Source organism: Brassica rapa, chromosome A05 (assembly GCF_000309985.2).
Source record: "Brassica rapa cultivar Chiifu-401-42 chromosome A05, CAAS_Brap_v3.01, whole genome shotgun sequence".
Taxonomy (NCBI): Eukaryota; Viridiplantae; Streptophyta; class Magnoliopsida; order Brassicales; family Brassicaceae; genus Brassica; species Brassica rapa.
Window position 1 is genome coordinate 22,422,957 of NC_024799.2, and position 12,538 is coordinate 22,435,494.

A 12,538-nucleotide genomic window follows, 5' to 3' on the forward strand; every position below is an offset into this window, starting at 1 on the left:
TAATAAAAATTTATCATTATGTAAAAATAACTTTTTTCCCTAAAATCCTAAATAAAAAAATTTTGAAAAATAACTTTTTCCTCTTTTAATCTTAACCAAATAAGATTGTTTCCTTTTAAATTCTGACCAAATAGAATTGTAAAAGTAATTTTTACTTTTAAAATTTAATGATAAATATGATACTGAAAATATTTAATTAAAAATATTAGTAATATTGAGAAGAAGAATTTTGAAAATAGCAACTTTTTAAAATAGTTAATATTTGCTGGAAATAATTATTTGATCGTATTTTTATTTTCTAACTCCTAGAAAAAATAATTATAAAATATTATGTAATGTTAATTTTCTTTTCTAACACCCTAAAACTGTAAAAAAATATTTGTTCGTTCTTTAACTTCGAAAAGAAAATCCTAAACAAAAGAGATTTGTATCATATTTTTTAATTCCTAACCAAAAAACAATTGTAAGAAGTTATTTGATAGTATATTTTAAGAGAAAATTTGATGAAGAACATGATACTAAAAATTTTTTAAATCAAAAATGAAGTGTAAAAATAGTATTGATATGAGCTGTAAAAATCATACTCTTAAAATTATTTAATAGTAACTAGAAATAATTATTTGATAGCAATAAGATTATTCTGAAATTCTAAACAGAAGATAATTGTAAAAGTTTATTTGATAATACTTTTCCTTTTCTAAAATCGTAAACAAAAATATAAAAAATTTTGATAGTTTTTCTTTTATTAATTGTAAATAAAAACAAGATTTGTAAAATATAAATTTTTCCTTTTTAAAAAAAATCCAAACAAAAGTAAACATACATATTTAATAGTATTTAAGAAAACAATTTGATGACAAGTATGATGTTAAAGCTATTAAATTAACAAAAACCAAAACTTAGAATGTTGTCGTGATTGGTATTTAATTATTTATGTGTTTGGTTATACGACAATCAAACACATGTTTGATATATATATTCTCATGTTTGCTCATAAAAATTGATTATTATTACTGTCACCATACATATGTTTAGTCAAAAACAAATCAAGCTTCATCGTTATCTTATTACATTTTTTATTTTAACTATGCAGTAGTTTATAATTTATTTTAATTAAAATATTATTTATGAAAATATATCTTTAATAAATAATGAATCCAGAAAATTATTTAACATGAGATAAGTTTAATAAAACATTAAATTAGTACATAAGAAAGTGTATAATGTTGGTATTTCTTCTTGGCCTTATTTAACTTCCAAATTTCTTTTTATTTCATTATAATTATTATTTCGGGTTGGATCCGGTTTAAATTTTTACGTTTGAATGTTTTTTCTAGCTCTAACAAATATTAACTGAAACTTATGTGTAAACAAGAATTCTTAATTATAAAATAAATTTCACATAATATATGCAAAATAATTTTAAAACAATAATAAAATGATTTTTTAATATTTTTATTAAAATAAAATATCAAATAAAGCCCGTTGCAACGTACGGGTCCAAATCTAGTAGGAAATAATTCTAAGGCTATATTTAAAAAAAAAGAAAAAGCATATATAGTGCCAAAACAATTAAAGAAAAGAAAACAGTAAACGTTCTATATAAAGAGATAACAAAAAGGCAAAGAAAAATACCAGGATCAGTGTCTGACACTGTATCTACATGTAAATTCCTTATTTTTCAACACTGGTTTTGGACCTTTTGGGTCGCAACAAAAGACTTTCAGGTCATCTAATTGACAATGGAAAGTTCCTGGAAATTGTATTCTCGTGATATTTTTGTTTGTCCTCTACTTGTATGAGTTAACATAAACACGTACCTTCAAATTGCCCCTTCATTTACGTTTATATTGTAGTTGCTTTACCCACCTTTGATTAGTTGTTTAATTTTGTTTTTAGTCCTCAAAATATTTGTATCAAACGCTAATCATTTACGCATACATCTTAACGACAATCGTCGACATCAAATACGTTCTTTAAGTATTTTTTTATTTGAAAAAATTGATTATTGGATCTGGTCCTTTGTATGTAGTGCGAGTTTGTTATTTTCAATTAAACAAAAGATGATGATTGGAGTTGGAGAGTTAGTGCAAGTTGTTAAATCCATTTTGGTTATGAAACATGTAAATTAATTAAATAGCCCACGTTGTGGTGTGGTTAGGACATAAGAGACTTGGTCCACTTACGCGTAGAAACCATGAGTCATCTATATATATAAACCAGGGTTTTCTCTCACCTCCTGCTGCCACATCAGCATAGAGGGAGGGGCATTTTGTGACACGTCACCCTGCTTTAAACGATGTCGCAAGCTTTATCTGATTCGTCTGGGCCTTTGGAGATTTCGGGAAGGCCCATCGTTTTGTTAAAACCTGTGATCAATACCGTAACACACACATCAAGCTATGACAAATCCGAAGACTAAAAAATAATATTAATACGAACTTCCAAAATGAAATACTAAAACATAGAAAACTCTATACCATAACAACATCATAAAAAAATATCTTAGGTTTACCAAACAAAACTAAAAATAACCAAACAAAAACTTTTACAATGGATAAGAAATATTAACCATTCATATTCATAACAAATATCTTTCAATCTAAGAATAAAAAGTTGTCTGGCCGTTGCGAATGAGCCATTGACACACATGTAACGTAATTACATAAATCTATATATATAAACCAGGGTTTTCTCTCACCTCCTGCTGCCACATCAGCATAGAGGGAGGGGCATTTTGTGACACGTCACCCTGCTTTAAACGATGTCGCAAGCTTTATCTGATTCGTCTGGGCCTTTGGAGATTTCGGGAAGGCCCATCGTTTTGTTAAAACCTGTGATCAATACCGTAACACACACATCAAGCTATGACAAATCCGAAGACTAAAAAATAATATTAATACGAACTTCCAAAATGAAATACTAAAACATAGAAAACTCTATACCATAACAACATCATAAAAAAATATCTTAGGTTTACCAAACAAAACTAAAAATAACCAAACAAAAACTTTTACAATGGATAAGAAATATTAACCATTCATATTCATAACAAATATCTTTCAATCTAAGAATAAAAAGTTGTCTGGCCGTTGCGAATGAGCCATTGACACACATGTAACGTAATTACATAAATGTTGAAAATCCAGAGGAAAAAATTAAACCGTCCAATTATGGGTTACAATAAATATACGAAAACAATTGCAAAACGTATCAATCCACTTTCTCTAAGGAAAACAAACACGAAGCACCATCCTCGGCCCTATATAAACAAAGAGAAGCAAAGAAAAAACTAAAATATAACATCAAAAGCAAAAATACACAGACAGAGGATATTTTCATGAGTTCCATCAATCCGAAACAAAGTATCATGCAGACCCTTGAGGCCATGCCTGAAGACATGCGTCTTCTAATAGTTTCGAAAGTAGGCCAAAACTCCCACGTCGACTACTTCAATACGGTACTGACATGCAGAAGCCTAAGCTTTCGTCCAGACAACCCCTCTGTTGCCAAAGATCTCAACCTCTCGCCTTTTGTTAAGAAGCCACTCCTATCCAATCAGTACGAATCATTAATGGACGCCTGCCTTAAAGCAGACAATACTGATGCTCACTTTGTAAAAGGTATGATTCAATTCTTCCAATCTCAAAATCAAGTCCTAGGTCTACATCACATCCACATAGCATCAAAGAGTGGTCACCTACAAGGAAGATACATTTTTGGTGTTCTCCTCATGGCCATCGGCGAGACAGACAAAGGAATCAAAATCATCAACAACCTCACGGAAGAGAAAGGTATTTCGTTGGTTGAGGATTGAATGATAAATTTCAAGAGGGCTCTGGAACGTCCACTTCTTCAGATGAGGGATATATATATATAAGAGCTCGGTTCTGAAAATGTGGCCAGAGCTGAACTGCCATCCTGGAGACGGAACGGCGAACACGGTCTGCTCAAAGTGTTTCCACTTCTTTTTACTCACCGATTTCTACACGATGATGATGGGCTTCAACAACCTTCTGGATTAAGAACACCGTAACACCAGACTTTATTAATATCAACCCGTTCACCTTCTCTATTAGCTTGAAATAAAACTTCCTACCATTTGGTTTTACATAAAAGATCTGTGTGGTTGTACAATTTTAAACTGTTGCTTGGTTTTAGTTCCAATTTTAAATTTAAATAAAGCAGAAATTAAAATTTCAAAATTAAGAAAAAATAAACCCATGCAATGAGATAGTGCTATATAATTTTAGTTCTGTAAGTGTAATAATTATAATAAAAAACATACAAGTTAAAGATATTCTTCCAACCAAAAATATCAAACTCTGCTTCAAAAACTTTGCTTACGATCCCATAAACATAATACAAAATTCATTTCGAATTCATACATCTTCCATTGTAGTTAACACAGTAACGGAAATTTGACACATTAAACATTGACCAAACAAATTACAGTAGAGTAAAAGGTAAAACTAAGTTCAAGATACAAAACAAAACCCTTTCTATTCCAGAGAGAAAATTGCAATCAAGCACGACAACAACAAAAAACTACATACAGTCCTAAATACTACATAGAATACAACAATTCCCAAATTTTTAAAGGAAAACATTACATATGAATCCAGCTTTTGGTGTTCGTTAAAGATTTATGTTCACTTCAATGACAAACATTTTAATAAAAAACGCAAGGGTTTGTGCAGCTATAGCATCTTCGATATTAGATCACTTACTCTATTCATTTTTCTGTCGAGAAGCACCTGATAGAAGTAGGTAGAGGCTGGAGGTAAGTGGTATTTGCAGGTGAAATTTGGTTTTCTTTTGGAGGTTAGTCAAAGCAAAAAAAACCTTGAATGTTGTCCACGTTCCAGGAGAAAAATATATTTAGTTCCAATGCAATGAAATATGACTGTTTATAACGTTTCCAAATAACTCTCTGCGAATTACTTAAGTCACAAGCCAAACTCACCGTACTTACCGTAATACAAAAATACAAACATCATGCAAAATATCCAATATTTAAAATAAACACAACCCTGCCTACACTCACTCATAACAACAAAATAAAAGAACACAATGATACCAATTTGAAATAGGAAAAAAAATCCCAAACCCGGCGCGTAGCGCCGGCGAACCTCTAGTATTTCAATATAGTTTACAAATCTGATACCAATGTACATTGACACAATTCCTTTTTTTTCTAAGGGGTTTTCTTTGGAGGAAAACTAACTAAAATAATAATTTTCGTAATGAAGTAAACTCGAAAGTCATAGTCGTGCTGAGCATATAGTTCTAATTTCTTAACGTGTGAAGACTCTTTTATAACATGGATTCAGTCGTTGGAATCTAATTGCTTGCATGTTTATAACTTTATATTACTCTCATTTGCGTAAACATTAACACTTCATCTATGTACATTATTACCTGCTTTCACAGAGAGACATTTTTTTAGTGAAAGTAGCGTGTCATAACCATTGAATTGGTGATAAAATAAAATTATGTTAAGTCTCTATCATGATTTCATGACCATCGAATTGGTGGTATTACATAAAGAGTCTATAGAGACTGGGAATAAAAACAAATGGAGAAAAAAAAGATTCAATATAACATCATCGACAACTGACAATTTTATGTACATCTTCAGACAATTCTATCTAAACTAACACAAGTAAAACACTCGGTGAATAAGACTAGTTCAGATTACGCCACGTGTTACTGGAGCTTAAATCAACCGTCGGCAAAAAAAAGTTGACTTTATCAATCCTGTAATAAAATTTAGTTTTACTTTCCGACCAATTGCTCATCTAGTGTCTTCTTCTCCTCCACGCTCTATATCTGACTCAGTCATCGCTATCCGGCAGTTAGACGACGGAGATTGAGGCGGATCTCCGGCTATGGGGGACGAAGCGTTTCCTCTGCTCAACATCCGAGTGAAAGATAACATCCGACTCATCGGCGACCTAAACGAGTGATTCGCCGGCGAGTTCCGATTCAAATCGTCCTCAAATTCACTGAAGTTCCTCCTCGGCACCTCAATCGCCGCCGGTTTTCTCATTGAATCTTCCGTCGGCATCACAGATGATCCAGATCCAGAGCTCGAACCCGGTTCAGTTGCAGAAACCGGTTCAGGAGAAATCGTAATTACGACTTGCTCCTCCATCGTTACCTCACTTCCGGCGAGAGGCTCGACGAGAGAGCGGCAGAGAGGACACGTGGAATGAGAATGAAACCACATATCTATACAGTCAACATGAAACGTATGCTTGCAACCGGGCAAAACCCGACCCGACTCGCCTTCCTCGAACTCGGAGAGGCAAACGGCGCACTCGGTCAGATCTTTGTGAGTCGACTCGGAGAAAGCGAAGACGGGGAGAGACTTGATCACCGCGGGATCGAGGCCGCGCGAGGCGACGGCGGCGGCGGAAGGATCGGCGGCGAAGAAAACCATCGTGGAGCGACGGTTACGGCTGCGGCGGCGGAAATGGCGGCGGCGAGCGCGGAGGAGGTACCAGCGGGCGTAGAGGTGGAGGAAGACCATTAGGATGACGACGAAGAAGAGGATGACGATGGCGCTCAGCATGATCTTCCCGCTCATGGCGTAGGTTCGAGAAGAGCCGGAGGTGGTCTCGTCGGGTCTGCCCATTGGATATTGGTCGTTGGAGTTCATGGTGGCTAATGAGAGAGAGAGAGAGAGAGAGAGAGAGTCAAGTGGTGGAAGGAAGAAGAAAAGTGAAGAAGTCAGTTTAGAGTAATGGCGAGAGAGGGAAGGTTCGTGAGAAAGAGCGCTATTTAGAAGACGACGCCAAAGTTGACGCGCAAGTTTCGTATTTGACCTTTCTACCCTTGTTCTTTTTTCCTTTTTTATTGTATGCTAAAGTTATATATTTACCTCTTGTGTTTTTTACTTTTACCAAATTATTATTTTTTCACAGATTCTTCCTTGTTGTTCACTCGCTCAAGATCTCTCCCAAGAAAAACCCTAAACTCATCTGACCGGAGATTGACGACGACGACGCTACAAACAATGTCTTCCACGGCTAAACGGACTTCTTCTTCTTCCTCGTTGTCGTCATGGGGGAATCATCAGTCCAAGGATAATCCACTCTGCTATGGAGATATCACAAACCAGAGGAGCGGATCTCCTCCTAGAAAATTAGGGTTAGGGTTTACTCTGATCTGTAAATTCGTTCAACCACTCAAGTTTCACTATTGTTCCAAAAAAACCAACCAAACAAAACCTCTCGAATTGCTTAATCCTTCTGATTTGGGAAAAGAAGATGATGATGATAGTAGTAACTTGGGTGAGGATCCACAGCTTTGTGGTGCCTTTACATGCGATATTTACGAGCATAATCTGCGTTCATCCGAGGCGAAGAAAAGGCCTGCTATCGATTACATGGAGAGGGTTCAACCAAACATCGACGCCACCATGCGTGCCATCCTGATCGATTGGCTCGTGGAGGTTGCTGAAGAGTTTAGCCTTCCGCCAGAGACTTTGTACCTGGCGGTGAACTGTTTAGACAGGTATCTTTCGGGAAACGTGATCACAAAGCTAAACCTCCAGTTGCTTGGTGTTTCATGCATCATGATTTCAGCTAAATATTATGGACGAGGATCAGTGCGTGCGCCTCTTCGTCAGGTGGAGAGTTTCTGTTACATCACCGATTACACCTACTCGAGAAACGAGCTCCTGGAGATGGAGTCTTGTGTTCTCAACTACTTGAAGTTCGAGTTAACAACTCCAACGGCAAACTGTTTTTTAAGCCACTTTGTCCCTCAAGGCAAAAGAGAGGAGGTCCCATCGTCCCACCTCTTGTTTGAGTCGCTAGCGAGCTATCTCTGCGAATTATCTCTCTTGGATTACGCTATGCTTCGCTACGCTCCATCACTCGTCGCAGCCTCTGCTGTTTTCTTGGCACGATACGTGTTACATCCTTCGAGAAAACCATCGTGGAGCTCTACGTTGGAGCATTACACACGGTACAGGGCTCAGCATTTGGAAGCGTGCGTTAAGAATCTTCTTCGGCTGTGTCATGAGAGTCCCTCAGGTGATAATGTAGTTGCAGTCAGAAAGAAGTACAGTAAAGCCAAATACAAGTTTGCAGCAAACATGTTTTACCCCTCCTCACTGCCGGTGCCACAAGAGCTCTTCCTCTGATTGGCTTCCTTTTTGTTTTTAATTTCCTCGTCTTGTTGATAGAAACTCATTGGGTCAGAGACCAATGTGTTCAGTTCGATTCATGTAATGAACATAAAACAATTTATAAAAGAGAAGTAAATAATCCACCAAAAAAAGTTATACCTTTCTTATTAAAAGCTTATAAATCTAATGAGATATGTGATTATGAGATCTTTTAGCATTTTCTTCTATATCAAAAATTATTAAGTGCATTTTTTACGAGATATTAGGACGATTTTGTTATTTTTACTTTTATTGTCTCCACTCCAGAGATTGAAAGTGTTTTGGTTGGTTTAAATCTGCTAAATTCCGTTTATTTTGTCTTTATCTCCTTTTGCTAGAGTAGTACGTAGTTTCCTCTGATCCTTTCATTTAGTAAAGTCTAAAAGGATTTCATCACAGAATCTAGACCCACTTACAAGACTGGTTAGATTCATAAAGCAATAGCTCAACACTATCTATCTATAGTCTATACATTGATTAGCTCTCTTAAAAATGCTCTTCGACTTCAGTACTTCAATGTACAACTCTGGCCTTGATGCTGACAACATTGAAGATAGACACAAGTCTTCAGCGCAGAAAAATGTCAAGATTTTTATTCACCTGAAAAATATAATCTACAATCATACTTTTATTTTTTGAAATATTTTTTTTTGAAACACTATTTACAATCATACTAAAGGTTAGATTTAGTTATATCCACAGTACATAAATCAACATGCGCTTGTCATATGCAACATCAACACCATACAATTTACAATGATACTGAAACAAATTGCATGCAGTTTCTGCATAATCATATGCAACATACGCTTGTGAAATATATATATATATATATACCTAACCTGTGTGTACCATCTCCCCAAAACTGCAACTGTACCATCATATGCTTGAGATCAAAAGCATGAAAGTAACGCATGAGTTTCAGCTAATGGTGTAACCTACTTATTCATTTGCCAAAGAACCCATCTTCTTTCATTTTCCTAAACAGCGCATCAGCTACATGAATTAGGCCTCGTCTACTAAATCCCGACATCATTGTAGTATATGCTACAACATTAGGCTTTATTATTTTAGAGAACAGGATACCAAAATAAAACCAAAGCATCCTCAACCTTGCACATCTGTTGAATAATGATAGTATACTACCAATACTAACATCCGTTTGTCTCTTTCGCATGTACTCAAATATCATCAGCGCTTTCTCTACGTTCCTGCAAATGCTTTTAGATGAATTGTCACGCCTATGATTCGTGTAGAGTTGTTTAGGAAAATGTTTGTTTAAAGAATATTAATATACATCATTGCAACATAATTTAACAAAAAATGATAATAGCTGCAGTGAAATCAAGTTGACCTTATAGCTGAAGATTCACAACACACTAGCTCAACAATATGACTTTACACGCCAACCAACACCAAAGTAAACTTCCGAAAGACCGGTGACCTAGCGGTTCTCTTCTGACGACCAATCTTCACAGGTCCTATATATGCCTTATACATGATACATTCATCAACTTTCTTTACAATATTAACTTCGTATCTTGATTGTTCTCTAAGTATAGTAAAAATCAAGTTGTATCCAATGTTACAAGTTTTTGGTTCAGTTACCCGAATCTTCAAAATGGGAAACTTTTAATTACCTTCAAGATGACATCTCTTTTGAAAAGGGTCTGTACAGAATTTATGTGTAGCTAATTAGGTATGTGACCTTGAAGATCATATCATCGTACAACCTTTTTTTTTTGTCTTGTCTTATATCATCAACACTAGGATAAGACCCGCGCCTTGCGCGGGATTAAGTTATTATTTTTATTATATTTTGGAGAATGAAACAATAGTTTGGCTTCATTTGGATTACGGGTGTTCAACCCGGATATCGGGTTGGTTTCGGTTCGGTTCGGTTTTTTCGGTATTTGGTTAGTAAAATATAACTACTATTCTAAATTCATATTTATTTTGACTTTAGTCTTTCACATACTTTTGAAAGATTTCAACTGGACGACTAAGAGCTTGACTGGTTTCCCCGCTACCACCCGCAAACGCAGCTTTTGCGGTTGGTAGCGGTTGATAGCGTTTCAAAACAATCATATAAACTGCTACAAATCGTTTCAAACCGCTCCGAACCTCTTAAAATCAAAAGTTGGTTCCAGCTAGCCTTTGCGGTTGCGGACGGTTGCGGGAGGATAATTTTTTTTTCTTTTTTTTAAAAACCATATAAATACAAAAATAAAAATATTCAATAAATTTTTTAAAATGAAATTATGAACATACTAAAATATATATATATTATATTTTTATTAATATTATAAAATTTTAAAATAAAAATATTTTCTATAATTTTAAAAATTTTAAATTATAACTTTGAAAATATAATTTACATATTTATTATAATATTATGATTTTTGATAATTTTATAATTATATAAAATGTAAATATTGTTAATTTATTATTTAACCGCAGCTGTATTTGGTAGTTAACCAGTCATAAGTATCCCGCAAACGCACCAATTTCTAACCGCATAACCAGTCGTACAAATCTCTTAAAACCGCTAGAAACCGCAACCACCCGCAACCGCAAACATCTGCAGCCGCAACCGCAACCGCTGCGTTTGAACCAGTCAGACCCTAAATTGATCAGCCAATCTTGTTGCTTTAAATCATTAGTATTTATATATATATATATATATATATATATATTATTTAGTTTGAATATTTATTAAATAAAAATTCATATGCGTTATATTTTATGATCATTTGTAACTTATTATAACAAAAAAATAATTTATTGATCACAAAATTTTCAGAGTGGGAATATTCAAATTTCTAATAATATATAGACGTTTTGAAAAATTCAAATATAACATATAAGAAAAAATATAAATGTTTTTATTATATATTTAATGTGATTTTTTAATATCTTTCAATAATATAAAATTAAAAAAAAAGAACTAAGATACCAAAATTGTTATCAAATATTTATTATTCATAATAATTAATTTTCATATATACGTTAATCATATTAGGTAATTTCGTAGCTTCTAATTAAGAAAAGTGCAAAAAAAATTTTGGTAGATTATTTATCAATTCGATAGTTAGTTTAATAAAAAATATAATGTAAGTCAAGATGGACCAACCTATTTTTCTAAGAATAGTATATTTTATATAGTCATTTATTAAATGAGAATTTATAATCATACAGTTCTATGATCATTCATATCATTTTATAACTGAATATTTAAATCATCGATAACAAAATTTTCAATGTGAAATCTTTAATAAGTTTATAATTTATAAATGTTTTTGAAAATTCATTGAAAGTTTTAATATTAAAATATTTATGTAATCTTATGGTATATAGTATAATCTATATATATATATATGTAAATATATATGTTTTATTATTAAATGATATTTTTTACTCATATGGTTTTAAAATAATGTGTATCTTCTTATAATATTAAATAAAAGTTCATATTAATACAATTTTATGATCATTTGTAACTTATTATGACAAAAAAAATAATCTATTGATCACAAAATTTTCAGATTGGGGATCTTCAAATTTCTAATAATTTATAGACGTTTTGAAAAATTAAAAATATAGCATATAAGAAAAATTATAAATGTTTTTATTATGTATTTAATGTGATTTTTAAATATATTTTAATAATATAAAATAAAAAAAAAGAACTAAGATACAAAAATTGTTATCAAATATTTATTATTCATTATAATTAATTTTCACATATACGTTAATCATATTAGGTAATTTCGTAGCTTTTATTTAAGGAAAGTGCAAAACATTTTTTGGTACGTTATTTATCAATTCGATAGTTAGTTTAATAAAAAGTGTAATATAAGTTAAGATGGACCAACCTATTTTTCTAGGAATAGTATATTTTGTATAGTTATTTATTAAATAAGAATTTATAATCATACGGTTCTATGATCGTTCATATCGTTTTATAACAAAATATTTAAATCATCGATAACAAAATTTTCAATCTGAAATTTTTAATAAGTTTATAATTTATAAATGTTCTTGAAAATTCATTGAAAGTTTTAATATTAAAATATTTATGTAATCTTATGGTATATAGTGTTTAATATATATATATTTATTTATTTTATTATTAAATGATATTTTTTTACTCATATGGTTTTAAAATCATGTGTATCTTCTTATAATAAAAATGTTAAACCATTGATCATTAATTTTTAACATAATAATTTTAATAGTTTTAGTCATTTATTGTCGTTTTTAAAAATTCAAAATATAACATATACGAAAAAATCTAAATTTTATTTTTATAGCTAATTTGATTGTTTAATTTATTTTAATAATATAAAATTAAACAAA

General features: G+C 32.4%; 3 protein-coding genes across 3 annotated transcripts; 2 read left to right on the plus strand and 1 right to left on the minus strand.

Moving 5' to 3' along the window:
- The first annotated feature begins 3,370 nt into the window (after positions 1 to 3,370).
- Positions 3,371 to 3,817, plus strand: LOC117134397 (F-box protein At2g35280). The gene has a single exon (XM_033292710.1). It carries the CDS (start codon positions 3,371 to 3,373, stop codon positions 3,815 to 3,817), a length of 447 nt encoding a protein of 148 aa, XP_033148601.1.
- A 1,666-nt stretch (positions 3,818 to 5,483) lies between these two features.
- LOC103869739 (RING-H2 finger protein ATL2) lies at positions 5,484 to 6,744 on the minus strand. The gene has a single exon (XM_009147817.3). It carries the CDS (start codon positions 6,662 to 6,664, stop codon positions 5,798 to 5,800), a length of 867 nt encoding a protein of 288 aa, XP_009146065.1. The 5' UTR covers positions 6,665 to 6,744; the 3' UTR covers positions 5,484 to 5,797.
- An 84-nt stretch (positions 6,745 to 6,828) lies between these two features.
- Positions 6,829 to 10,442, plus strand: LOC103869740 (cyclin-A1-2). The gene has a single exon (XM_033291535.1). It carries the CDS (start codon positions 6,866 to 6,868, stop codon positions 8,153 to 8,155), a length of 1,290 nt encoding a protein of 429 aa, XP_033147426.1. The 5' UTR covers positions 6,829 to 6,865; the 3' UTR covers positions 8,156 to 10,442.
- The last annotated feature ends 2,096 nt before the right edge of the window (positions 10,443 to 12,538 follow it).

Excerpts from the sequence above, each read along its gene's own strand:
- LOC117134397 (XM_033292710.1), top strand. The coding sequence starts at position 3,371 with ATGCAGACCCTTGAGGCCATGCCTGAAGACATGCGTCTTCTAATAGTT.
- LOC103869739 (XM_009147817.3), bottom strand. The coding sequence starts at position 6,664 with ATGAACTCCAACGACCAATATCCAATGGGCAGACCCGACGAGACCACC.
- LOC103869740 (XM_033291535.1), top strand. The coding sequence starts at position 6,866 with ATGCTAAAGTTATATATTTACCTCTTGTGTTTTTTACTTTTACCAAAT.